The sequence below is a fragment of the Mustela nigripes genome, chromosome 16 (assembly GCF_022355385.1).
Source record: "Mustela nigripes isolate SB6536 chromosome 16, MUSNIG.SB6536, whole genome shotgun sequence".
Lineage (NCBI taxonomy): Eukaryota > Metazoa > Chordata > Mammalia > Carnivora > Mustelidae > Mustela > Mustela nigripes.
In genome coordinates, this window is record NC_081572.1 from 34,344,350 (window position 1) to 34,370,328 (window position 25,979).

The 25,979-nt window shown below is 44.3% G+C and overlaps 1 protein-coding gene across 1 annotated transcript in view; it reads left to right on the top strand.

Moving 5' to 3' along the window:
• The window catches only part of LOC132003223 (uncharacterized), a 43,473-nt gene extending 18,426 nt beyond the window's left edge, over positions 1 to 25,047 (top strand). Inside the window, exons 3-6 of the mRNA XM_059378562.1 lie at positions 18,865 to 19,034; positions 24,368 to 24,426; positions 24,527 to 24,704; positions 24,964 to 25,047. Of these exons, the coding sequence (XP_059234545.1) occupies positions 18,865 to 19,034; positions 24,368 to 24,426; positions 24,527 to 24,704; positions 24,964 to 24,996 (440 nt within the window). The 3' untranslated portion in view covers positions 24,997 to 25,047. The remainder of the gene's footprint in view (positions 1 to 18,864; positions 19,035 to 24,367; positions 24,427 to 24,526; positions 24,705 to 24,963) is intronic.
• The last annotated feature ends 932 nt before the right edge of the window (positions 25,048 to 25,979 follow it).

The following is a 25,979-nucleotide window of genomic DNA, read 5'->3' on the forward strand; positions in this document are numbered from 1 at the left end:
AACAAAATACTAAAAGGGTAGCAATGACTCCAGAAAAATATACACTATCCAAATTGGAAGAGACTTGAAACTGGGAGGGGCCAAGAAATATGGGGGAAAAAAAAAAGAAAAGACTGGTAAATAGAACAGAGCCACACACTTGATTTTGAGTGTGTTTTGGTCTGTTAGAAGAAATTGCCTCCCTGAATTTTAAAGAAAGAAAAACATACACACACACACACATCATACATATACATACACACACACAAGGTTAAACACGATGAAGGGATGGAATATGACTGTAAAGATGAATATTGAAAAAGATTCTAAAAAGGGAATTGATAAGAAGTTGGTTGGCAAAAGAAAAACAGAAGAAAAAAGAGAAACTATGATCAGGCTCAGATTAGAACAAAGCTATATGCTAGATTTAGGGTATATTTTGGTTTTTGGAAGAAACTATATCCCCAAAATTTTAAAGAATGAACAACTTATAAGTCTACAAAAAGTAAGGTTAAATACAATGAAGTGATAGAATATGACTATACTAATGAAAATTTTAAAAGACTTTAAAAAAATGTATTGATAGGATAAAATAGTTTTTTTTAAAGGTAAAATAGGAAAGAGGAAAAATTTTAAAATATAGAATATGAAAAAAATAAAATTTTAACAATTTAACTTGAAAAGATTAATGTATCATGGGAAAAAGCCATGAATCCTGTGTGGTGCATTCCCCTAGCTTGGAGTTCTGCAGTTCTCATTGATTGGTGAACTTGTTCTTGGCTGGGTGTTCTTGCTAATCTTCTGGGGGAGGGGCCTGTTGCAGTGAGTCTCAAATGTCTTTGCCCAAGGCAGAATTGCACTGTCCTTGCCAGGGGCCAGACTAAGTAATCTGCTCGGGTTTGCTCTTGGCAGTGTTTGTTCCCTGAAAGCTTTCCATACAGCTTTGGAGGACGGGAATGAAGATGGTGGCCTCCTAATCTCTGGCCCTGTAGGTGCTGAGAGCTTGGGGCCCCACTTCTCGGTGCACTCTCAGAGAAAAGCAGTCAATCCCCACCCCCCGTGTCCCTGGTCTCTGGCCACACTCTGTGCTTACCCAGCCTGTGACCGAGCATTTCTGTCTCTGGCACATAGCCCAGTTTGGAGTCTCCAACCCAGCAGATTTCTGCAGTGTGCACCTGTGCCACTCCTCCGGTGGAGGAAGCATTGGTTTCCCCAGATCTGCTACTTGTGGGGTCCTTGCTCAAAGAGAAGTGGCTTGAATGTGCCTTGGATCCCAGTTTAAGGTAACCCCAAGCTGAGAGCCCACTCCTCGGCTCCATCTCTGTACCTGGCTTCCCCACTCCGATACCTGGGAGCTCTGCCACACACAGGTAACCCTGGTCTTTCTGTGACTCAAAAGGCCTGAGACCACACTGTCCCCGTGAGGGCTCCACCCCCAGCTTAGCCTCTGGAGCAACATCCCTTAGTGGAGCAGACTTCTAAAAGTTCTGAATTTTTGCTCTGCTGCTCTACCACTTGCTGGGGGTCAACCCCTGCCCCCCCTTCCCATATATCTCTTCGGATTCACTACTCCGGATGTCCTACCTTCCAACAGTGGTCATTTCTCTGTTCCTAGAATTGCTGCTCTTCTTCTCTTTGATCTCCTGTTGAGTTTATAGGTGTTCAGAATGGTTTGATAACTAGCTGAATTCTGGACCCAATGAAATTTAGGTCTCCTACTCCTCTGCCATCTTGCTCTACCTCAGTAGGTAGCATTCTTATGCCAACTACATTCTTCAGTCCTCATGCCCTGAAGGAGTTATGCTCCTGCACCCTCTGTTTGGCTCTCCACAACTGCTCTAGCCTCCATCACTTCTAAGCCTGGATCTTCAGTCTTCCCTGTAACCTGGTGAGTGGATTCATCCTTCCAATACATCCCCTATCTGCTTCAGCCAGCCAGAGGTTCGTTCAGTCATGACAAGCCTGAAGTTGGAAATACAGGAATTGAGGATCTAGAACACATCAATGTGTGGTTGGGGCTTTATATTGGTAGTTGATGAGCCCACTAAGGGAGAATTCATAGAAGAAGGAGACCAAAAAGAGAGTCTGGAAGGTGTGGAAAAGAAGAAAGGACACCAGTGATGCAACCTAATAAGAGTCTGTTAGGGTTGGCCAAGACAGAGTGCACTCCTGGCAGAAAAATAACTTTTTCAAAGTAAAGGAGTGGTCAGCAGTGTAAAATACTAGAAAGAGTGTCAAAGAGGAGGATGTAAATGATTAGGGGAGGGGGACAATTCAAGGTCACTGGGGACCTTAGGAAGAGCAGATCAAGCACAGAGGAGAGGTGTCTACCTGTTTCCCAGACTGTAGGAGGATCACATGAGCTGGCTCCAGTAAATGAGGAAGGGCCACCAAATAAGAGAGGCAGGCGTTCTGGTTTCTTTGGGCTTCTAGAAAGGGCAATAGCGCTAGCCTTCTATATCATCCTTCCCTCTTTTGCACAGTGACTAAAATTTAGCAGCAAGCCCCTGCACACCACTGGAGCCTTCACCCACCCAGCAGGCTTGTCCTGGGGGGCTCTGTCTCAGACTCACTTAGGAGCCCAGGGGCCCAGGGGCCCAGCTGAGAGGCTGAAGATAGCCCTGCCATCATCCTGGATTCTACTCCTGCTGCTGTAGAGTCAAGTATCCTCCTTGTAGAGCATCTGGCAGTTACAGCAAGATGTGAAGGAAACCAAAGAGATAACCACTGTCAACATCTTGTCAGATTACCTTTCTTTCCCTTTATTTAAAAAAAATATATATTTTAAAATTATGAAGCAAAACAGATCTAGAAAAGTCAGTTCTTGGCTTTTCAGATGAGGGTTGTTTTGATGAACACCACTTGTGTAACTTTAAGCATTGTTGCCCAATTTTTATAATTTTACAGGATTTTCTTTTTTTCCCCTAATTAATTTTAATCCATTATTTATGCTCTTGACTACTTTTAAGAGCAAAGAGTTGGAACAGCAGGAATATTATTTAATTAAATTATGGCCACTTATAGTGTATGTATGGTGTGATTGGAATTTTGTAACCAATTAATTCTATCTGTAGCAACCCACAGCCAGGTATGATTGGTAGTTGTCTCCGGGTAAGATTGTAGATGTTTTTCTTTACTTTTTTGGCTTACGTTTTTCTTTGGTTTGCATGTAAATTTTTCTATAAAGACTATGTATTGCTATTTTAATAAAAGAAATAGGAAAAATAATGATAACTAATAGCTAACTGTACTTATCATATGCCAGGATGCTAAATGCTTGATATAAGTTCCCTTACTGAAAGCAACAACATAACCTAAACCCTATTATCCAACTTTTAAAATTTATTTTTATTTTTTTAAAAGATTTTATTTATTTATTTGACAGAGAGAGAGAGTGCACGCTCGAGCAGCAGAGGGAGAGGGAGAAGCAGACTTCCCTGCTGAGCAGGGAGCCCAATGTGGAACTCAATCCCAGGACCCTGGGCTCATGACCTGAGCCAAAGGCAGATGCTTAAATCACTGGGCAACCCAGGCACCCATATCCACTTTTTAAAAAAGATTTATTTATCTGAGAGAGAGAGCACATGAACATGTGAGCAGAGAGAGAGAGAGAGAGAGAGAGGATGAGAGAGAGATCCAAGCAGACCCTGCTGAGTGCAGAGCCCAATGCGGGGCTTGATCCCTTGACCCGGAGATCATGACCTTAGCAGAAACCAAAAGTCAGACGCTCAACCAGCTGAGCTGCTTCTCCTTCTCCCTCTACCCCTCCCCCTGCTTGTGCTCCCTCTCCCTCCCTCTCTCTCTAATAAATAAATAAAATCTTTAAAGATATATGTGTTAACTGATTATGTTATCAGTAAGGTTTCTGGCTAATAGTCATTAATAGTTAAGTTTTGGGGGGAGGCAAAAGCTATTGCTAGATTTTCAGCTGTGCAGAGGTGGGCACCCCTATCCCCCATGTAGTGCAAGGGGTCATGTCACATGTGCTGTAGGAGGTTAGCCTGGGGAAAGAGATGTTGCATCAGGCTCTGTGACCTGAGCCAAAGGCAGACGCTCAACCGACTAAGGCATCCAGGTGTCCCTTTATTTATTTTTTAGATGGCTTCTTGAAAAGATTTTATTTATTTATTTATGAGTACAAGTGGGCAGAGGGGCCAAGGGGCAGAGGGAGAGGAGAGGAAGAGAGAGAGTCTTGATGAGACTCCACACTGAGCACAGAGCCTGACATGGGGCTTGATCTCACAACTCTGAGATCATGACCTGAGCCAAAAACTGAGCCACCCAGGTGCCCCTAAATCTACTTTTAAATTTCTAATTCTTTTGTAGCTGTTTACTTTCTATGTTGTATATATTAGCACAAATTTGGAATAACTGAAATGTCCAGTAATAAACATTAATTGGAACAAAAATAAATATCTAAAACAAAAATTGGTGGGAAAAAACTAGATGATCTCTCCCACACACATGCATGAAAAGAAAACCATAGCCAAAGATTGTGGATGAAGAGAAATTAGAAAAGTTTTGTAAGTGGGAAAATTTTTTTCCAAACTCTCCAATTCCTAAAAACTTCTGGACTTGTTATTTTTTTTAAGATTTTTATTTATTTATTTGAGAGACAGTGAGAGTGAGAGAGATCACAGAGGGAGAGGGAGAAGCAAACTCCCCACTGAGCAGAGAGCCTGATGTGGGGCTCCATCCCAGGACCCTGGGATCATGACCTGAGTTGAAGGCAGATGCTTAACCGACCAAACCATCCAGGTGCCCCTAAAAACTTCTGGACATCTACACAGCTGTATAGTTCCTACCTCTTGTGTGTGAGAATTACAAAGAAAGCAGGATCCTCAAAGGAAGGCTCCATGTGCTGCCCAGAACCATGTTGCCCGCCACTCCTGATCTCCTCCTCTATGTTCCAACCATACCTGGCTGTTTGTGACCCCATAAGGATTATCCTACCTTCTCTTGCTGGCCACCTGGGGGAAACCCTATGTCCACACACAGAAGACTACTCTGTAGGTTGGTGCTGCTTGGCCTTCAAGTTTTCCAAAACCCAGCCATGCCCTTCACTTCCCCTGACCCTCAGAGCAGCCCTCCGAAGAAGGCAAGAGCAGGTACCAGTGCTCAAAGGAGGAACTGAAGATACTGGGGTATAGAGGTTAAGTGACCAAGTCAGAAGGCAGAGTCAGCCAGAACTAGAACCCACATGTCCCCCTTCAAATCCAGTGATCCTCCCTGTTGCTGCAGCTGGTCTCTGTTCTGGACACTCTATCATGGAAGATGAGATGAGATACTGGCTCAAGACCTTGCCTGCCTTTATCATGCTTGGGCACCTCTTCAAAGGCAGTTGTCTCCTTCTGCCGACAAAGGAGGAAGCAGAAAAGAGCAGAGGGGTCCCAAGCCTCTCCCCTCTAATGACAATGTCAAGACCAAGACCAAAGTAGGTAGGATAAAAACCGATGCCAGGGCCAACACTGTGGGGTCCACAGGTACAGCACCAGAGAGCCTAGAGCAGTGTTTCTCGACCATGGACACAGGCTGACCTTTAGGGCTGGAGGATTCTTTGTTGTGGGGCTGTCCTGTGCATTGTAGGAGCAGCATTCCTGGTCTCACCCATACCTGAGGTAAAAGCCAAAAATGTCTCCAAGTATTGCCAAATGTCCTTTGGGAGTCCAAAATCACCCTGTTTAGAACCACTGGCCTAGATTTTCAGGATATTATCTGCTTTGATTGCATTCCTTTCCAGAAATATAAGTTATTCAGTATGTAACTGTGACTTGATTTATATACCTTTTTTAAATCTTTATTTATTTAATTTATATACTTTGTTTTTTAAAAAAAGATTTTATTTATTTATTTATTTGACAGAGATCGCAAGTAGGCAGAGAGGCAGGCAGAGACAGAGAGGGGGAAGCAGGCTCCCTGCTGAGCAGAGAGCCCGATGCAGGGCTCGATCCCAGGACCTGGGATCATAACCTGAGCCGAGGGCAGAGGCTTTAACAACTGAGCCACCCAGGTGCCCCTAATTTATATACTTTTAAGGGGCTTTTCACATCAATCAATCCACAGATTTTTTTTTTAATCAGATATAATGTCTTGATTTGGGATTTTAAAATATGGCCACCATGGCATGTTCTCAAAGACAGGACAGTCTACCTCTTCCAGAAGGAAGGATAGCCACTAAGGACTAAACCTTGCCTTCTGCCCAAAGGCCTGGCCTCCTAGGGAGGAACCTAGCCAGCTCTGGGAAGGGCATCTAGCTGCTGCCTCTGAGATAGTGAGTGATCTTTAGCTGTGACATAGACCTTTTCTGAGTGTTTTATTCCTACTGCCACCATACATCCTCCTGTTGCACTGGGGCATTGCCCATGAAAACAAAATGGTTGCCTGCAGAGTAGAAAGTGACCACATGCACACCCTCGCACCCACCATTCTCAGCATGGGGAATGTGTTCACTGGGTTTCAAAGCTTAGCATTGAATTCTCAGGCACGAGGAGCAGAAACACTAATCAAAGGACCAATATATTTGACCCAAGTTGCAGAACTGCTTAGTAAAAACCTTTACCCTTCTGAAATATGGTGGGAGTTGGGTACAGGGAACTTTTTTCTGTTTTTCCCAGGTTGGACCAAAAAGCCAAGAACTTCCGAAGGGAGAGAGAGTTAAGTAGATAGGAAACTGGCAGACAAGCTGAGACTGTAGGAATGGAGAGGAAGGAGTTGGTGGATTCTCATTGGTCAGGGGTAAATGAGTGGGTTGCCCTTCACATGCCCTTCTAGTTCAAAGTCTTCTGATTGCTGAAGACAGTGATTCCTACCTATGAAATGGAGATCAAGTCAAGCACTTTTTCTGAATTTACCTGATGTGGAGATTTACCTAGGATACTTACTAAAAATAAAGATTCTCGGGCCTTTTCAGCAATTCTGAATAAGTCAGGAATGGGGCCCTGACATCTGTAATACTTGTTATAAGCATCTTAGGCAAGGAAGCACCAGGGACACCAATTCTTATTCTTTCCCTTTGGCATATCTTTTTTTTTTTTTTTTTTTTTTTTAAGATTCTATCTATTTATTTGACAGAGATCACAAGTCGATGGAGAGGCAGGCAGAGAGAGAGAGAGGGAAGCAGGCTCCCTGCCGAGCAGAGAGCCCGATGCGGGACTCGACCCCAGGACCCTGAGATCATGACCTGAGCCGAAGGCAGCGGCTTAACCCACTGAGCCACCCAGGCGCCCTAGCATATCTTTTTCATCCTAGCTTGTATCTCTTTGAAAACTCAGGGAGCTGTGTTATAGCCTTGGGCTTCCTGAGGGTACAACCTGCCTTATAGACTCACCAGTGCCAACCAGTGCCCACACTGGGCTGCTGTTCAATACTTACCTGTTGTCTGAATGAGTTTTCAGATAGACTTCACATGTAAGACACATATCTTATTGAAGTAAAGGATGTAGTACTTAAGGTCCACAGCTTCACAAATTTTTCTTTTTTTTTTTTTTGCATTTGAGAGAGAGAGGGGTATTGAATGCAAGCAGGCAGGGGAAGGGGTACAGGGAGAGGGAGAGAACCCTCCAGGAGACTCCCTGTTGAGCGCAGAGCCCAACAGGGGGCTCAATTTCAGGACCCCAAGATCACGACCCCAGCCAGAGTCAAGAGCAGGCTGCTTAATTGACTGAGCCATTCAGGTACCCTTAGAATTTTCTTCCTAATTAAGTTTATTGAGATATAGTTTACATACAGTAAACTGAACCCATTTAAACTATCAATTTGATGAATTCTGACAAATGTATACATCAGTGTAACCTCGACCATGGTCAAGATGCAAAGTATTTCGATCAGCTTCAAGAGCACCCTTGTATCCCCTTTCAGCCAATCTTCTCTCTACCCCAGCCCCAGGTAGTTTCTGGTCTTTCTGTTACAGTAGATTAATTTGTATTCTCTAGAATTACATGTAAATGGAATATTATGTATTATTATGTATTATTTTGTGTCTGCCTTCTTTCAGCATGACTTTGAGATTTGTCTATACCAGTGGTTAGATCAGTCTTTTTTATTGCTGAATAGTATTCCATTGTATGGTTATACCATTTGTTCATTCACTCAGATTTTTGGGCATTTGTATTGTTTCTAGATTTAGCTATTGTAAATGACATTTGTGTACAACTCTGTGTATGGACATGTTTTCACTTCTCATGGAATTTTCTAGGACTAGGGCAGAGTGGGGACATTAGTAAAACTCCCTCCCTCATCCCTTAAGTCAATAAACTCTTATTTGGACAATGATGTGGCAAGTCTGCTCCACAAACCAAGCACGACCGAGAGGGGTCTCATGTTCTTTTTGGTATGGTCAGTATTTTGGCAGAAGAGTCCTCTGCTGAATGAGCCAGCCCAGCCAGAGACACCAAGAAGGCCTTGAAAATCTAGACCCACATTCCAACAAGAAGGCTTCATTTGCAATGCAGGTATGTGAGGGAAAGTTTTTAATGCTAAGAGAGAAAGACTTTTTATTTATATATTTTAAAATTAACATATAATGTATTATTTGCTTCAGGCATACAGGTCTGTGAATCACCACCCTTACACAAGTCACAGCAATAGTGATAGCACATATCCTCCCAAATGTCCATCACCCAACCACCCTATCCCCTCCCATGCCGGTCCCAACACGTTTCATTTTTTCCTTCCTTTCCTGCCATGAACCCCCACCCTGCCTCTCAAATTCCTCGTATCAGAGAGATCATATGATAATTGTCTTTCCCTTGTTGATTTATTTCACTTGGCATAATACCCTCTAATTCCATCCACATCATTCCAAATGGCAAAATTTCATTTCTTTTGATAGCTGCATAGTATTCCATTGTGTGTATATACCACATCTTCTTTATCCATTCATCTGTGGATGGACATCTAGGCTCTTTCCATAGTTTGGCTATTGTGGACATTGCTGCTATAAACATTCAGGTGCATGTGCCCCTTCGGATCACTACATTTGTATCTTTAGGGTAAATACCCAGTAGTGCGAATGCTGGGTTGTAGCAGAGCTCTATTTCTAACTTTTTGAGGAGCCTCTGTGCTGTTTTCCAAAGTGGCTGCACCAGCTTGCATTCCCACCAACAGTGTAGGAGGGTTCCCCTTTCCCCGCATCCTCACCAACATCTGTCATTTCCTGACTTGTTAATTTTAGCCATTCTGACTGGTGTGAGGTGGTATCTCATTATGGTTTTGATTTGTATTTCCCTGATGCCAAGTGATGTTGAGCACTTTTTCATGTGCCTATTGGCCATCTATATGTCTTCGTTACAGAAGAATATCTGTTCATGTCTTCTGTCTGTTTCTTGATTGTATTATTTGTTCTTTTATGTTGAGTTTGATACCTTTTTTTAAAAAGATTTTATTTATTTATTTGTCAGAGAGAAAAAGGGCACAAGCAGGGGGAGTGGCAGGCAGAGGCAGAGGGAGAAGCAGGCTCTCCACTGAGCAAAGAGACTGATGTGGGACTTGATCCCAGGATGCTGGGATCATGACCCCAGCTGAAGGCAGCCACTCAACCGACTGAGCCACTCAGGCATCCTGAGTTTGATAAGTTCTTGACAGATTGTGAATGCTAGACCTTTATCTGATATGTCATTGCAAGTATCTTCTCCCATTCTGTCCATTGCCTTTTGCTTTGTTGACTATTTTCTATGCTGTACAAAAGCTTTTGATCTTTTTAAAAAAATATTTATTTGAAAGAGAAACAGTGAGAGAGAGCATGAGTGAGGAGAAGGTCAGAGGGAGAAGCAGACTCCCCGAGGAGCTGGGACCCGATGTGGGACTCGATCCCGGGACTCCAGGATCATGACCTGAGCTGAAGGCAGTCAGCAGATCTTGATGAAGTCCTAAAACTTCATTTTTGCCCTTGTTTCCCTTGCCTTTGGCAATGTTCCTAGAAAGAAGTTGCTGCGGCTGAGGTCCAAGAGGTTGCTGCCTGTGTTCTCAAGGATTTTGATGGTTTTCTGTCTCACATTGAGGTCTTTGATTCATTTTGAATCTATTTTTGTGTGTGGTGAAAAGAAATAGTCCAGTTTCACTTTTCTGCATGTGGCTGTCCAATTTTCCCAAAAACATTTGCTGAAGAGACTGTCTTTTCTCCATTGGACATTCTTTCCTGCTTTGTCGAAGATCAGTTGACCATAGAGCTGAGGATGTATTTCTGGGCTCTCTATTCCGTCCCAGTTATCTAGGTGTCAGTTTTTGTGCCAGTACCACACTGTCTTGATGATAACAGCTTTGTAATAGAGCTTGAAGTCTGGAATTGGGATGCCAACAACTTTGGATTTCTTTTCCAACACATCTGTGGCCATTAGGGGTCCTTTCTGGTTCCATATAAATTTTAGGATTATCTTTTCCATTGCTTTGAAATAAATTGATAGTATTTTGATAGAGGTTGCATTAAACGTGTATATTGCTCTACATAGCATAGACATTTTCACAATATTTGTTCTTCCAATCCATGAGCATGGAATGTTTTTCCATTTCTTTGTGTCTTCCTCAATTTCCTTCATGAGTAATTTATAGTTTTCTAAGTGCAGATTTTTTGCCTCTTTGGTTATGTTTATTCCTAGGTATCTTACAGTTTTGAGTGCAATTGTAAATGGGATTGACTCCTTAATTTCTTTTTCATCTGTCTTGTTGGTGTATTGAAATGCAACTGATTTCTGTGCATTGATTTCCTATCCTGACACTTTACTGAATTCCTGTATGAGTTCTAGCAGTTTTGGAGTGGAGTCTTGAGTTTTCTACAGGAAGTATCCTATCATCTGCAAAGAATGAGAGTTTGACGTCTTTGCCAATTTGGATGCCTTTTTATTTCTTTTTGTTGTCTGATTGCTGAGACTAAGACCTCTGGTACTATGTCAAATAGCAGTGGGGAGAGTAGACCCCCCCCCCCCCTGCCATTTTATCTTGACCTAAGGGGAAAAGCTCTCAGTTTTCCTCCATTGAGAATGGTATTTGCTATGGGTTTTTCATAGATGGCTTTGATGATATTGAGTAGGTAGGCTCTATCCCTACACTGTGAAGAGTTTTGAACAAGACAGGATGCTGTACTTTGTCAAATACTTTTTCAGCATCTACTGAGAGTGTCATAGAGTTCTTGTTCTTTCTTTTATTAATGTGTTACAATGATTGATCTGTGGATGTTGAACAAACCTTGCAGCCCAGGAATAAATCCCACTTGATCGTGGTGAATAATCCTTCTAATGTACTGTTGGATCCTACTAGCTAGTATTTTGGTGAGAATTTTTGCATCCCTGTTCATCAGGGATATTGGTCTGTATTTCTCCATTTTGATGGGGTCTTTGTCTTGTTTTGGGATGGTTCTGGTTCTGGTTCTGTTTTTGGCCTCCTATTAAGAGTTTGGAAGTTTTCCTTCCATTTCTATTTTTTGGAACAGTTTCAGGAGAATAGGTATTAATTCTTCTTTAAATGTGTGGTGGACTTCCCCTAGGAAGCCATCTGGCCCTGGGCTCTTGTTTGTTGGGAGATTTCTGATGCCTGCTTCAATCTCCTTACTGCCTGTGGATCTGGTTATGGGTTTCTATTTCTTCCTGGTTCAGTTTTGGTAGTTTATATGTCTCTAGGAATGCATCCAGGTCTTTCAGATTGTCAAATTTGCTGGTGTACTGTTGCCCATAATATGTTCTTATAATTGTTTGTATTTCTTTGGCATTGGTTTGTATTTCTTTGCCATTCTTTCCTTCATGATTTTATTAATTTGGGTCCTTTCTCCTTTCTTTTGGATGAGTCTGGCCAGGGGTTTATCAATCTCATTAATTCTTTCAAACAGCCTCCTTCTAATTTTGTTAATCTGTTCTACTGTTCTTTCAGTTTCTATTTCATTGATTTCTGCTCTGATCTTTATTATTTCTCTTCTCCTGCTGAACTTAGACTTCCATTGCTGTTCTTTCTGCAGCTCCTATAGGTGTAGTGTTCAGTTGTGTATTTGAGACTTTTCTTTTTTCTTGAGAAAGGTTCTATTGCTATATACTATCCTCTCAGGACTGCCGCCTTTGCTGTGTACCAACGATTTTTTTTTTTAAGATTTTATTTATTTATTTGACAGAGAGAAATCACAAGTAGATGGAGAAGCAGGCAGAGAGAGAGAGAGGGAAGCAGGCTCCCTGCTGAGCAGAGAGCCCGATGCGGGACTCGATCGCAGGACCCTGAGATCATGACCTGAGCCAAAGGCAGCGGCTTAACCCACTGAGCCACCCAGGCGCCCCTGTACCAACGATTTTGAACCGTTGTGTTTTCATTTTCTTTTGTTTCCAGGAATTTTTAAATTCTTCTTTAATTTCCTAGTTGACCCATTCATTCTTTAGTAGGATGCTCTTCTGCCTCCATGTATTTGAGTTCTTTCTACCTTTCGTATTGTGCTTGAGTTCCAGTTTCAAAGCATTATGGTCTGAAAATATGCAGGGAATGACCCCAGACTTTTGGTACTGGCTGAGACCTGATTTTGACCCAGGATGTGATCTATTCTGCACAACATTCTGTGTGCACTAGAGAAGAATGTGTATTCTGTTGCTTTGGGATGGAATGTTCTGAATATATCTGTGATGTCCATCTGGTCCAGTGTGTCATTTAAAGCATTTATTTCTTTGCTGATCATTTGTTTAATTGATCTGTCCATTTTGGTGGGGGGGTATAAAGTCCCATACTGTTATTGTATTTTGTGAATATATTTTTTTTATTTTGTTATTAATTGGTTTATATAATTGGCTGCTCCAATGTTGGGGCATAGATATTGAAATTTGTTAGATCTTTAAATACTGTTGCACAGAGTCTTTATGTTTGATATAGTGTCCTTCCTCATCTCTTATTATAGTCTTTGGTTAAAACCTAATTTATTGGATCTAAGGATTGCCACCCCAGCTTTCTTTTGATGTTTATTTGCATGGTAAATTGTTTTCCACCCCCTCACTTTAAATCTGGAGGTGTCTTTGGGTATACAATGACTTTCTTGTAGATAGCATATCAATGGGTCTTGTGTGTTTTGTTTTGTTTTGTTTTGTTTTGTTTTAATCCATTCTGATCCCCTGTATCTTTTGCCAAGGCATTTAGCCCATTTTCATTCATGGTAACTATTGAAAGGTATGAATTTAGTGCCATTGTATTGCCTATAAGGTGACTGTTACTGTTACTGTTGTCTCTGTTCCTTTCCGATCTGTTACTTTTAGGCTCTCTCTTTGCTTGGGGACCCCTTTCAATATTTCCTGTAGGGTTGGTTTGGTGTTTGCAAATTCGTTTAGTTTTTGTTTGTCCTGGAAGTTTCTATCTCTCCTTCTATTTTCAATGACCACCTAACTGGTTATAGTATTCTTGGCTGCATATTTTTCTCGATTGGTGCTCTGTATATACCATGCCAGGCCTTTCTGGCCTGCCTGGTCTCTTTGGATAGGTCTGCTGCCAATCTAATATTTCTACTGTTGTATGTTACAGACTGCTTATCCCAAGCTGCTTTCAGGATTTTCTTTTTGTCACTGACACTTCTAAGCTTTACTATTAGATGAATATTAGATTTACTATTAGATTGACCTATTTTTATTGATTTTGAGGGGGGGTTCTCTGGGCCTCCTAGATTTTGATGCTTGTTCCCTTTGCCAAATTTGGGTAATTCTTTGCTATAATTTGTTCCAATATACCCTCTGCCCCCTTTCTCTTCTTTTTCTGGGAACCCAATTATTCCAATATTGTTTCATCTTATAGTATCACTTATCTCTCGAATTCTCCCCTCGTGGTCCAGTAGTTTTTTATCTTTTTCTCAGCTTCTTTATTCTCTGTCATTTGGTCTTCTATATCACTAATTCTCTCTTCTGCCTCATTTATTGTAGTGTTAAGAGCCTCCAATTTTTATTGCATCTTATTCATAGCTTTTTGATTTCTGCTTGGTTGGATTTTAGTTCTTTTATTTCTCAAAAAGAAGGATTTTATATCTCCAGAAAGGGATTCTCTAATATCTTCTCTCCTTTTTTTGAGTCCAGCTAGCACCTTGACAACCATCATTCTGAACTCTAGTTCTGACATCTTATTAATGTCCATATCAGTTAGGTCCCTGGCCCTCAGTACTGCCTCTTGTTCTTTTTTTGAGGTGAGTTTTTCTGCCTTGTCTTTTTATCCAGATAAAGATAGATGAATGAGAGAAGTATAAAAAGGGTAGCAATGACCCCCCAAAAATATACACTAGCCAAATCAGAAGAGACCCAAAACCGGGAAGAGAAGAAAGGAGAGGGGAAAAAAAAAAAAGAAAGAAAAACAATATGATTAGTCTGGTGAATAGAACAGAGCCACACACTTGATTTTAGGTGTATTTTAGTCTGTTATAAAAAACTGCCTCCCATAATTTTAAAGAAAGAGAAACATATACACGCACAAAGAAAAATAAGACTAAACACTATGTAGAAATGGACTATGACTGTAAAGATGAAAATTAAAAAGGATTCTAAAAGAGAAATTGATAAGAAGTTGGTTGAGGGGCGCCTGGGTGGCTCAGTGGGTTAAAGCCTCTGCCTTCAGCTCAGGTCATGATCCTGGGGTCCAGGGATTGAGCCCCACATTTGGGCTCTCTGCTCATCAGGGAGCTGGCTTCCCCCTCTCTCTCTCTGCCTGCCTCTCTGCCTACTTGTGATCTCTGTCTATCAAATAAATAAATAAAAAGAAGTTGGTTGAAAAAAGAAAAAAAAAGGCAGAAAGAATGTGATCAGGCTGAAGACTAGAACAAAGCCATGTGTTAGATTTTGGGTATATTTTGATCTTTTAAAAGAAACTATATCCCAAAATTTTAAAGAAAAACCTCTATGTATACAGAAAATAAGGTTAAATACAATGAGGGGGTAGAATATGACTATAACAATGAAAATCTAAAAAGATTATTTAAAAACGTATTGATAAGATAAAATAGTTTAAAAAGGCCAAAATGAGAATGAGGAAAAATTTGAAAAATAGAATAAGAAAAAATAAAATTTAAAATATTTAAGTTTGAAAGACTAACGTATCATAGTAAAAAAAAAAAAAAAAAAAAAAAGCCATGAATTCTATGTGGTGCATTCCCCTAGCTCTGGAGTTCTGCAGTTCTCATTGATCTGTGAACTTGGTCTTGGCTGGATGTTCCTGATGATCTTCTGGGGGAGGGGCCTGTTGCATTCTCAAATGTCTACCTAAGGTGGAATTGCACCTCCTTTGCCAGGGGCCATGCTAAGTAATCTGCTTGGGTTTGCCCTTAGGAGCTTTTATTCCCTGAACGCTTTCTATACAGCTTTGGAAGATGGGAATGAATATGGTGGCCTCCCAGTCTTTGACCCCGTAAGAGCTGAGAGCTCGGACCCCCACTCCTCAGTGCATCCTAAGAGAAAAGAAGTCAATCCCTCCCATCTTCCTGGTCTCCAGCCGTACTCCGTGCTCACCGGCTTGTGACTGAGCACTTCTATCTCTGGCACATGGCCCCATTTAGAGTCTCTAAATCTGGAAGATTCCAGCAGCATGCTCCCACACCACTCCTCCCAGAGGAGGAAGTGGGGGGGTTTCCCAGATCTGGCACTTGTGGGGTTCCTGCTCAAAGAATAGTGGCCCAACTATGCCTCAGATCATAGTTTAAGGTAACGCTGAGCTGAAAGCCCACTCCTCAGCTCTGTCTCTAGAGCCGGCTTCCCCGCTCCAAAACCTGGCAGCTCTGCCACACTCAGTTACTCCTGGTGATTCTCTTACCCTGAGGGTCTTGAGACCACACTGTCTCCACAAGGGTTCCACCCCCTTCTTAGACTATGGAGTGACGTCCCTCAGTGGAGCAGACTTCTAAAAGTTCTGATTTTGTACTCTGCTGCTCTACCACTTGCCGGGAGCCAGCCCCATCTCCCAGCAGTCTATCTTCCCATAAATCACCTCAGATTCACTTCATACATCCTACCTTCCAGAAGTGGTTGCTTTTCTGTTCTGGGAATTGCTGTTATTTTTCTCTCCGATCTCCTATTGAGTTTGTAGGTGTTCAGAATGGTCTGATAACTATCTAGCTGAACTCCTGGGACCTGATGATATTTAGGTCTCCTACTTCTCCACCATCTAACTTCTCCCCCAATGGAAAGACTTTTTAGCTAAATTATACTTCCCCCGCCCCAACTTAACACCAAGGTAGATTTCCTTAAGAGGTAGGAGTTTCTGCTAAGAGCAGAGAGAAACGTGAACAGATCTTTACAAGAGGGAGTGAGCCCTGGGCAGAGTCTCTGGACAATCGGAAAAAAAGTTGTATTCATTTCCCAGGGCTGCCATGACAACTCATCACAGACTTGCTGGCTCAAACTATAGTCCTTTTATTCTCACAGTTGTGTAGTAGAGCCACACAAGTTGCTAGTAGAGCCACATTCCTTCTGAAAAATTCTAAAGGAGAATCTTTCCTTCCTAATTCCAGCTTCTGGTGGCTCCAGTTCTTTGGCTTGTGGCAAATCTAGTCTTCATATGGCCTTCTAGCCCATGTGTCTCCCTTTGTGTCCTTTCCCTTGTGAGGCCACCAGTCATTAGATTTAGGGCTCACTCTAAATCCAGGATGATGTCACTTTGAGATCCTTAACTGAGCCTGTCCAAATAAGCTGCTATTCACAGGTACCAGGGGATAGAACTTCATATATCTTAGGGAAGGGGACACGTTATTGAACCTACTACAGAAGCTGAAATGCCAAATAGTTTGAGAAAACACTAGCCCAGAAACTAGTAGTAATAAAAGTAAATATTAAGGGTTTCCTATGTGTCAGGATCTGTCCTAAACACTAGCCACAAAATATCCCACCTAATCTTGGCAATTCTGAGGCACGTAAGATCATTAGCTTCAATCTGACAGAGGAGGAAACCATGTGTGGTACCAGGAGCTTCATGAACATATCTGTAGTTACATGGATAAGCAGTCCAGCCCCAGCACCACTGCAGCATCTTACCTGCAGCGGGTATTGAGAAGAAGGGCATCCGAGGGCAGGCTCTGCCCCTATGGTGCTTGGAGCTCTTGGACATCTTTTAGGGCCTGGGAGAGGGGGGGATGAAGCAGTGGGAGGGGCCTCTCAGGACTAGCATCTGAGGTGTAGCAGTGTGTGGGTGCAGCCAGCCTGCACCTGGGGGGCTGCATTGGGAGTCCCATGCATCCAGGGCAGAGGTTTGCCCTGCCTGGGAGCCAGGCTAGGCTGGGCACCCATTTCTTGAGTTCTGTGCTTTGCTTTCTCCTCCTCTGGAATTCTGCTGCTCTCCTTGGTATTGAAACCGCACTTCTTGGTAGGTGAACTTGGTCTTGGCTGGATTTCTTGTTGATCTTCTGGGGGAGGGGCCTGGTGTAGTGATTCTCAAGTGTCTTTGCCCCAGGCGGAATTGCACTGCCCTTACCAGGGGCCGGGCTGAGTAATCCGCTCAGGTTTGCTTTCAGGAGCTTTTGTTCCCTGAGAGCTTTGTTCCCTGAGCGCTTTCTGTAGAGTTCCGGAGGACGGGAATACAAATGGCGCCCTCCTGGTCTCCGGCCTGGAGGAGCCGAGAGCCCGGGGCCCCACTCCTCAGTGCGCCCTCAGAGAACAGCGCCCAGTTACTCCCGTCTGCCTGACCTCCAGCCCCGCCCCGAGCTCACTGAGCCTGTGGCTGGTTCAAGGTAACACCGAGCTGTGAGCTTACTGTCAGCTCTGTCTCTGTAGCCGGTTTTCCCGTTCCAATACCCGCAAGCTCTGCGACACTCAGACACCCCCGATCCTTCTGTGACCCTGCGGGACCTGAGGCCACGCTGACCCCGCGTGGGCTTCGCCCCGGTTTAGCCTCTGGAGCGATGTCCCTCAGTGGAACAGACTTTTAAAAGTCCCGATTTTGTGCTCCGTTGCTCCGCCGCTTGCCTGGAGCCAGCCCCTCCCCCCGGGGTCTATCTTCCCGTTGCTTTGGATTCACGTCTCCGCTGGTCCTACCTTTCAGAAAGTGGTTGTTTTTCTGTTTCCAGAATTGCTGTTCTTCTTCTCTTCGATCTGCCGATGGATTTGTAGGTGTTTGCAATCTTTAGATAAGCTATCTAGCTGATCTCCTGCTAGCTGAAGTAGTCTCAGCCTGCTACTTCTCCGCCATCTTGCTGGGCACCCATTTCTTGACCTGATATCTGTGAATGGGCCATGTAAAGTAAGATTCTGACAGCATCACAAGTAACTAGCTAAGAGGCAAAAAAAAGAAAAGCAGTGCGTACAGGGGTCTTCCCCCCAATTCAGCCAGGGTTGCTTCTTCCCACTTGAAGGATTTATACTCTATTTATTCTGCCATCTACTTCCTTCAAGTAACCAATTCTGAAACCTACCCACTACCCAGATGAACCCAAGAAAAGCTAAGACCAGGAACTGACCAACCCCTACTCCAGTGTGCAGATGGATGGACCAGCAATGGTCTGTGAGTGGTTCAGAAGAGCAACTGGCACCGATTCGTTACTAGGCATATTACTAGGAGTCGATGCTTATTGATCCCTGAGGTGCTAGGCACTAAGCTGTGTGTTTTCGTGCATTCCCTCTGTAATTTATAGCTACTGCAGGAAGTGAGATTATTATCTTGATTTCAAAGAAACTGATGCTCAAACAAGTTAAGGACTACTTGACTGCAAAGTATTTGCTCTTGTCTCCACACATCAGTGGTTTTCAAGATATGGTCCTTGGACCAGCAGCCTTAATCTCACTGGGAACCTACTAGAAATGCAAGTGCTAGAGGGCCCCACTTGGACCTCCTGAATATGAACTCTTTGGGCAGAGCCTAGCACTCACTGCCAGGAGATCCTCATGCATGCACAAGTTGAATAACCATTGCCCTACATTATCCCCCTCCCTCCAAGATCCAGGCGTGCCAAAATAATCTCATTTTCTTTTGTAATAGGATGTCCAGAGTGCCAGACGAAGGACATACCCTGTCTCCAGAGTGCAGTAAAGCCTTTGATCTACTTCTTAAGAAATCTTCGAGGACAATGTAGGAGAACACAGAGGAGACTGGTGAAGAAGGAGGCAGGACACAGCATGAGGGGTCACTCCAGTTCTCCAGAGGCACAGGTAGGACGAGTGACAGTTACACAAATCTGGCAAGAGGTCTCTACTGATGAGCCACAGAGTTCTACCTGGTTTGACTGTTTAGTCAGTGGTGTGGAAGATGGTATAGGCTTGGTTCAGTAGGTATCACAGAGCTGGGGGAGATGGCAAGCCCAATGGATAACAAAACGCAGACCCAACATGATTTTGACTAACCAGAAGCAGACATTAAGTCTAAAGTCAAGCACGCTGTCACCGTGTATGGTTGTGTAGGCTGTTCCCTCCCCAGGTGCACCGTACAGGTTGAGGGACTAAATGGGAGCTGAAATGAAGGCACTCTACTCAGTTTTAGCCACGGGAAGAGGAACCCTTTTTGAAGTTCATCTTGAAGGTATTTTATGAACTTGCAGCTGTGCTGACCCTTTATTTATTTTTTAACTGGGGTAAGATATATACAATATAAAAATTGCTAATCATGTAAAAAATTTTTAATTATGGTAAAACAGATGATGTAAAATTTACCATTTTAATAACTTCTGATTGTATGGTTCAGTGACATTAAGTACATTCACATTTTGTGCAATCATCAGCAATACCTATTTCCAAAACATTTTCATCATCCTAAACAGAAACTGCACCCAGTAAGCAATAATCCCTCATTTTCCCCTTCCCTCAGCCCCTGGTAACCTCCAGCCTCTTTTCTGTCTCTAAGAATTTTCCTATTCTAGATATTCTGTGTGAGTGGAATCACACAATATTTGTCCCTTTGTATTCAGCTTATTTCACTTAGCATAATGCCTTCAAGTTTTATCCATGTTGTAGCAGGCATCAGAACTTCGTTTCTTTTTATGGCTGGATAATATTCTCTTGTACATATGACCCGTGATTTATTTATAGATTCATCTGTTGATCGACACTCGGGCTGTATCTGCCTTTTAACTATTGTGAAGGATGTTGTAATGAACATGGGTATGCAAGTATCTGTTTGAGTCCCTATTTTCAGTTCTTAGGGGTATATACCTATGAGTAGAATTCCTGGATCATAAGGTAATTCTTTAGTTTTTGGAAGGACTGCCAAACCATTTTATACAGTGGCTGCACCATTTGAGATTCCCAGCAGATACACAAACACTCCAGTTTCTCCATGTCCTTGCCAACACCTGGCTGTTTTTTAATTCTAGTGATCCTAGCGGATATGAAGTAGTATCTAATAGGATTTTGACAGGCATTTCCCTAATGATTAATAATAATGAGCGCTTTTTCTCATGTCCTTTTTGGTTATTTATCTTCTTTGGAGAACTATTTATTCATGATCCTTTGCCCGTTTAATTAAGAAATTCTTTTTAGAGAGAGAAAGAGAGCATGTATGCACTGGGAAGGGAGGGGCAGAGGGAGAAAAAGAAACTTAAGCAGGCTCCATGCTCAATGCTCAGTGGAGCCCAGTGAGGGGGTTCCAGCTCATGACTCTGAGATCATGAACTGAAATCAAGAGTCAGTTGCTTAACCAACAGAGCCATCCACGTGCCCCTCCCTTGCCCCACTGACTCAGTTGGAAGAACACAGTCTCTTGATCTTGGGGTTCTGAGCTTGAGTGCCATGCAGAATGTGGAGATCACTTAAAGAAATAAACCTTTCTAAAAAGATTTTATTTATCTGAAAGCAGACAGTGTGTATGAGTACAGGGGAGGGACAGAGGGAGAGGGAGAAGCAGACTCCCCACTGAGTGGGAAGCCCAACGTGGGGCTCAATCCCAGGACCCTGGGATTATGACCTGAGCTGAAGGCGGATGCTTAACCAACTGAGCCACCCAGGTGTCCCCCAAAATAAAATTTTTAAAAATCTGGAGATAGTGAGAGACAGCCCAGACTAATCTGACTCCCTGGATCCAGTTATGCCTGAAGTCCACTCCTGTTTTTATCAGTTATGTGAGCAGCAAATTTCTTTTTTGGCTTAAGCTAATTTGAACTGGGCTTCTGTCAGTTGGAGCCAAAACAGCCCTGATCAACATAGCTTTCTGCAGGGCAGCTGTGTGGATTAAAAGAAATCCTACTATAAATTACCTACCACCTAGCAGGCATTCTGTGAGAGAGTAACAAGCCTGCCTGGGTTTCTAGTGTAACCATACCAGCAATAGTGGCAGATGGAAATGAACTGTGTAGGTGTATGAGGGACGTGAGCATTTGATCCCAGCTGAGCCAAACTGTTTCTCTGGGTTGTTCTCAGGGCCACTAAGCTGATTTCCATAGCCAAGCTCCCTGTCCCATGAAGAAGCCCATGTGTGGTAAGAAGGAATGAAACTGACATGCAAAGAAAAAAAACGAAAGGAGACCAACAGTGTTCAAACCCAGGACATGTGTCCCTGGCTATCAGCATTCGGAAGTCTGGCTGGCCCCCTCCCCTGTACTTCTAAGTACCATAGGCTCCACTAAACTGTTCCTTCTTTTCAGCTTGAACTGGATTTTTGTCCCTTGCCACTGAAGGATTCCTACTGTTCCCAGAGGCCAGCCAAGGCTATAAAAGACCCACTGGGTCAGCTCTGCAGCTGGGATGGTCTGTCCCTCATTCCTGGCATGAGAAAAGTCAACATCCTTTCCTGTCAAGTAGCTCTCACATCCAGGGTCTGAGGCAGACTGGGTCCTAGAGGGGGACAGGCAGGGACAATGCAGGGCACTGACATCCCTTCTACTGCCCTCTCCAATTGCCACCTTGCAAATCCTTGACTAAGCAGGTACCTTGTCTATGAACAGGGTCCTGACAGGTGGGCCTATTAGGTAATGACTGCATGGTGAACAAACTTGCCTCCCCCACCTTCTGTCTAGCTTAGGGGAGAGGTTCAGTCCCCCTTCACCCTAGCTGGTGAGGGTGTGAGCGTGAATGGTCTGAGCTGACCCACAGTGTCAGATTTGACAGGTGGAGGCAGAGTCCAGGCTCGGTGATCTTGGGACTTCTTTCTGAGGCTTCACCACACTCTAGCCTGTGTGCCTAGCCTGGTGCCATCCATGTCTTCATTCATGTGTTACTCAGCAAACGTTTGCTGAGTGGGTGCTAAGTGCTGGGCACTGTGCTAGGAGCAAAACAATGAACAAAACAAAGCTCACACTCTAATGAGGGGAGACAATAAACAGAGTAAAAATTGCATAGTGTGTCAGATGTCAGTCATGACAGCCACAATCAGAGGAGGGGAGGGGGGCTGTGGAGATGGGTCACGACTTGGTACAGGATAGCCTTTCCAAGCAAGAAACGGGGGAGCGAGGTGGAGCATGCCTGGCATATTCCAAAAATGGCAAGGAATTGCTGGTGGGAGTATAAAATGGTGCAGCCACTTTGGAAAACAGTTTGGCAGTTTCTCAAAAAGTTGAACAGTTACCATTTGACCAGCTCCACTCCTGAGCATCTACTCAAGAGAAATGAGAACACACGTCCACATAAAGACTTTCACATGAAGGACCAGAGCAGCATTATTCTCAATAACCAAATGTCCAGGAACAGATGGATGAAGATACTATGGTATATCCATACAGCAGAGTATTATTCAACCTTACAAAGGAATAAAAGCACTGATACATGCTACAGTGTGGATGAGCCTTGAAAACACTATATTATGTAAAAAAAAGCCAGCCGCAAAAAACCCCACAAATTGTATGACTCCATTTATATGAAATGTCCTGAATAGGCAAATCTACAGAGACAGAAAGTAGATTATTGGATTCCAAGGGCTGGGGACAGGGGCAGTGACTGTTATGTCAGGGTTTGGTTTGAGGATGATGGAAATGTTCTGGAATTGGATAGTGGTGATTGCTGTACAATGTTATGAGTATACTAAAACCCACGGAATTGTTACACTTCAAAGGGTGGATTTTATGCTATGCAAATTATATATTAGTTTTTTTTTTAAGAATTAAAAAAAAAAAAAAAAAACAAGGAGGCCAGTGCCTCTGAGAGAGCAAGGATGAAGCCCGGCACACAATAGTGTAGAAGTTGCTTAATATATATTTGTTAAGTCATGTAAAAGCGAGAATAGTTAAACTCTTCATGGCTTCTGCTTTGTTCACCGTGGGGGAGAGACTTCTGGCTCCCCACGCAGTGAAAAGCAGGCCTGGCTAGTTCTGGTGTGTGGACAGTGAAGGTTCTCATGCAAATCCTTCTTGCGGGGAAGGACCAGTGACCTCTGGGGAGGAGCCACCTAAAGGAAGGAAGAGACAAGTGATTTAGAATGAACCATTGCAAGCTCCATGTTCGGCTTCCCTGGGCTTGTCCTTCAATTTTCCTGTTTGTGGAGCCCACACTGGGCTCTCTGAACCTCAGTGTTTCTGTCAATGGGGGAGAAGGAAATTATCCGTCAGCCCTGGCCCAGGACTTAAAGGAGGCAGAGGAAGCAGTGCCTTTTTGTGATGGGGAGGAAACTTCTGAGCCTCTGAAGTGAAGCCTTGGGACCCAGGCCAGAGTCTGACCCCTAGATCCTGAAAGAAGCTACCAGTGTGGCATCTGGGGGAGAAGACACAGTAAGCTGAATGTACCTTCCCCAGCATGTCTCCAAGGGAGGAGTCCTGGGAAAGCTAAGTTCCCACCAGTGAGTTGGGGGGGGGTACGGAAGGTTTGGAAGACAGGCATTGTCTAGAAAAACACGTGGGAAGTCAGCATGCAGGGCCATGAGACGGGTCCTGAGGACAAGCTATACAGATGCCACAAGCCAGCCTGAGGCTCAGGCTCTGCCAGGACGAGGGCCCAGCCTCTGTGTAAGGAAAGAAAAGGTGGGGGTGATGCAGGGAAAACCAGGAACCACCATGCAGGGCGGAGCAGGGCAGGGGGTACCAGGGACCAGAGTCTACTCCTGGGCCCTTGGGGAGGATAAAGAGTATAACCATTCTGGTAAATGCATTGGTTCCTTAAAACTTAGGACAACCTGGTGGGGACAGGGGAATGTTCTCATTACTGTTTCACAGGTGAGGAAACACTCTGTTCAGAGGGGGGGCCACTTGCCCAAGGTGACCCAGCTAAGGGATGGCAGAGCTAGAAGGACATCAGTTCCCTCTGACCCCACAGTCGAAGCTCTTCCCACTCTTCCCCCTAACAAACCGAGAAAGAACTGAAAACAGCCCTCAGTAGGGCACACAGGGAGCCACCTGGCCTTCCAGCCTTATCACAGGCCTTGGCTCCACTGACTCTCCCCTAGGTGGGGCTGAAGAGAAGATGGGGCATGGTAGGGTGAGGGGGGTGTGGGGATGGGGTCATGACCCCCAGATAAAGGCTGGATATGCCCCAGGCTCTTGTCCCAGGACTGTGGCCAGGCAAGCGAGGAGTTTCAGATTGGGGGCTCCAAGGAGACCCTCTAAGGAACCAGATCCTTTCCTTTCCAGGTCTTCCAGCTACCTCTGCCCTCCTGGACCTACCCTCCTCTCAGGGCTGCTTGCTCTGAGTAAGTTCACATCTTTTCCTGAGCTGGGGATGGTGCCCCCTTCCCTGCACAAGCCCAGCCCTTTGCCCCTGTGCTCTTGAAATGTCTCCCATCTTCTTAGGGCACCTCTCCATGAAGTCTTCCTCACCTTCTGGCAATGTTCTCTTCTGTGCATTAAACATCTCCCCTGTGCCAGAGGCCCAAATCCAGACCTAAATATCTGGCCTGAGGAGCCATCGCCAGCAGAGAGGGATATACCAGGACTGTGGGAGCCCAGGATTGGAGGAAGGAAAACTCAGGTAAGGCACGATGAAGGATTTTTGGCCTAAGCCTTAGAAAATAATGAAATACTCAGAGGACATGGGAGAAGGGGCAGAAGGGCATTCCAGGCAGAAGGAATGAGGGGTTGCCCTGTCTCGGAGGACGAACAGCCCAAAGCTGTTTATTCTCACCTCCCTGTGGACTTGCCACATTTTTTTTTTTTTTTAAATTTTTGTGGGGTCGGGGGAGGAGCAAGATGATGGAGAAGTAGGAGACCTAAATATCATCGGGTCCCAGGCGTTCAGCTGGAGAGTTATCAAACCATTCTGAACACCTGCAAACTCAACGGAAGATCGAAGAGAAGAAGAGCAACAATTCCAGGAACAGAAAAGCGACCACTTTCTGGAAGGTAGGACGTGCGGAGAAGTGAATCCGAGGCGGTATGTGAGAAGATAGACTGCGGGGGGCGGGGCCAGCTCCTGGCAAGCAGTAGAGCAGCAGAGCACAAAATTGTTACTTTTAGAAGTCGGCTCCACTGCGGGGCCTCACTCCAGAGGCTAAGAAGGGGTGGAACCTCACGGGGACAATGTGGTCTCAGGAAGACCAGGGGTGTCTGAGTGGCAGAGCCCCCAGGTATCAGAGTGGGGAAGCCAGCTGCTAAGACAGAGCCAAGGAGGGGGCTTTCAGCTCAGGGTTACCTTAAACTGTGATCTGAGGCACAGTCAGACCACTGCTCTTCAAGTAGGGACCCCACAATGGCAGATCCAGGGAGACCCCCCCTCCTCTGGGTGATAAGGAAAGTCTGTGTTCTGAGGTGGCTGACCAATCCAGCAGGGGAATCCCAGTCCCATTCCAGGCTTTCCCCCAGCCCCATTGGCCACAGCAGCAAGAGGGGCACAGATCGAGAAGTCCAAGTGTGTACGATACCCCCTTTGTTTGTGCTCCAGGCTCAGACCTTGAGAGATTACTCTCTCCTGGGCCCACTAGCATAAAATAAATCTCCGATCCTCCAAGGTCTCTGAGTGCTGCTTGTTTTTTTCTTTTCTTTTTTTTTTTTTTTTTTTGGCCAGGATCCAGTCTACAGTCGTAACATTTGTTCCCTGACCAGGAAACCCAACCACTCTGGCCCACTGTTGCCAGTTTGGGGGCAACAGCAGCGCAGTGATGGAACAAGGGTCATAACAAAGAAGGCGCACCCTGCCTAATCTTTGGCAGTCTCCCACCCGCTTGCCTCGGAGCAGCCCAGCTCCGCTGTTCCGGCTGGACTCCAGGAGATTTGGCAGGTGAGGACCTGGTTCTGATGTCGGATTCCC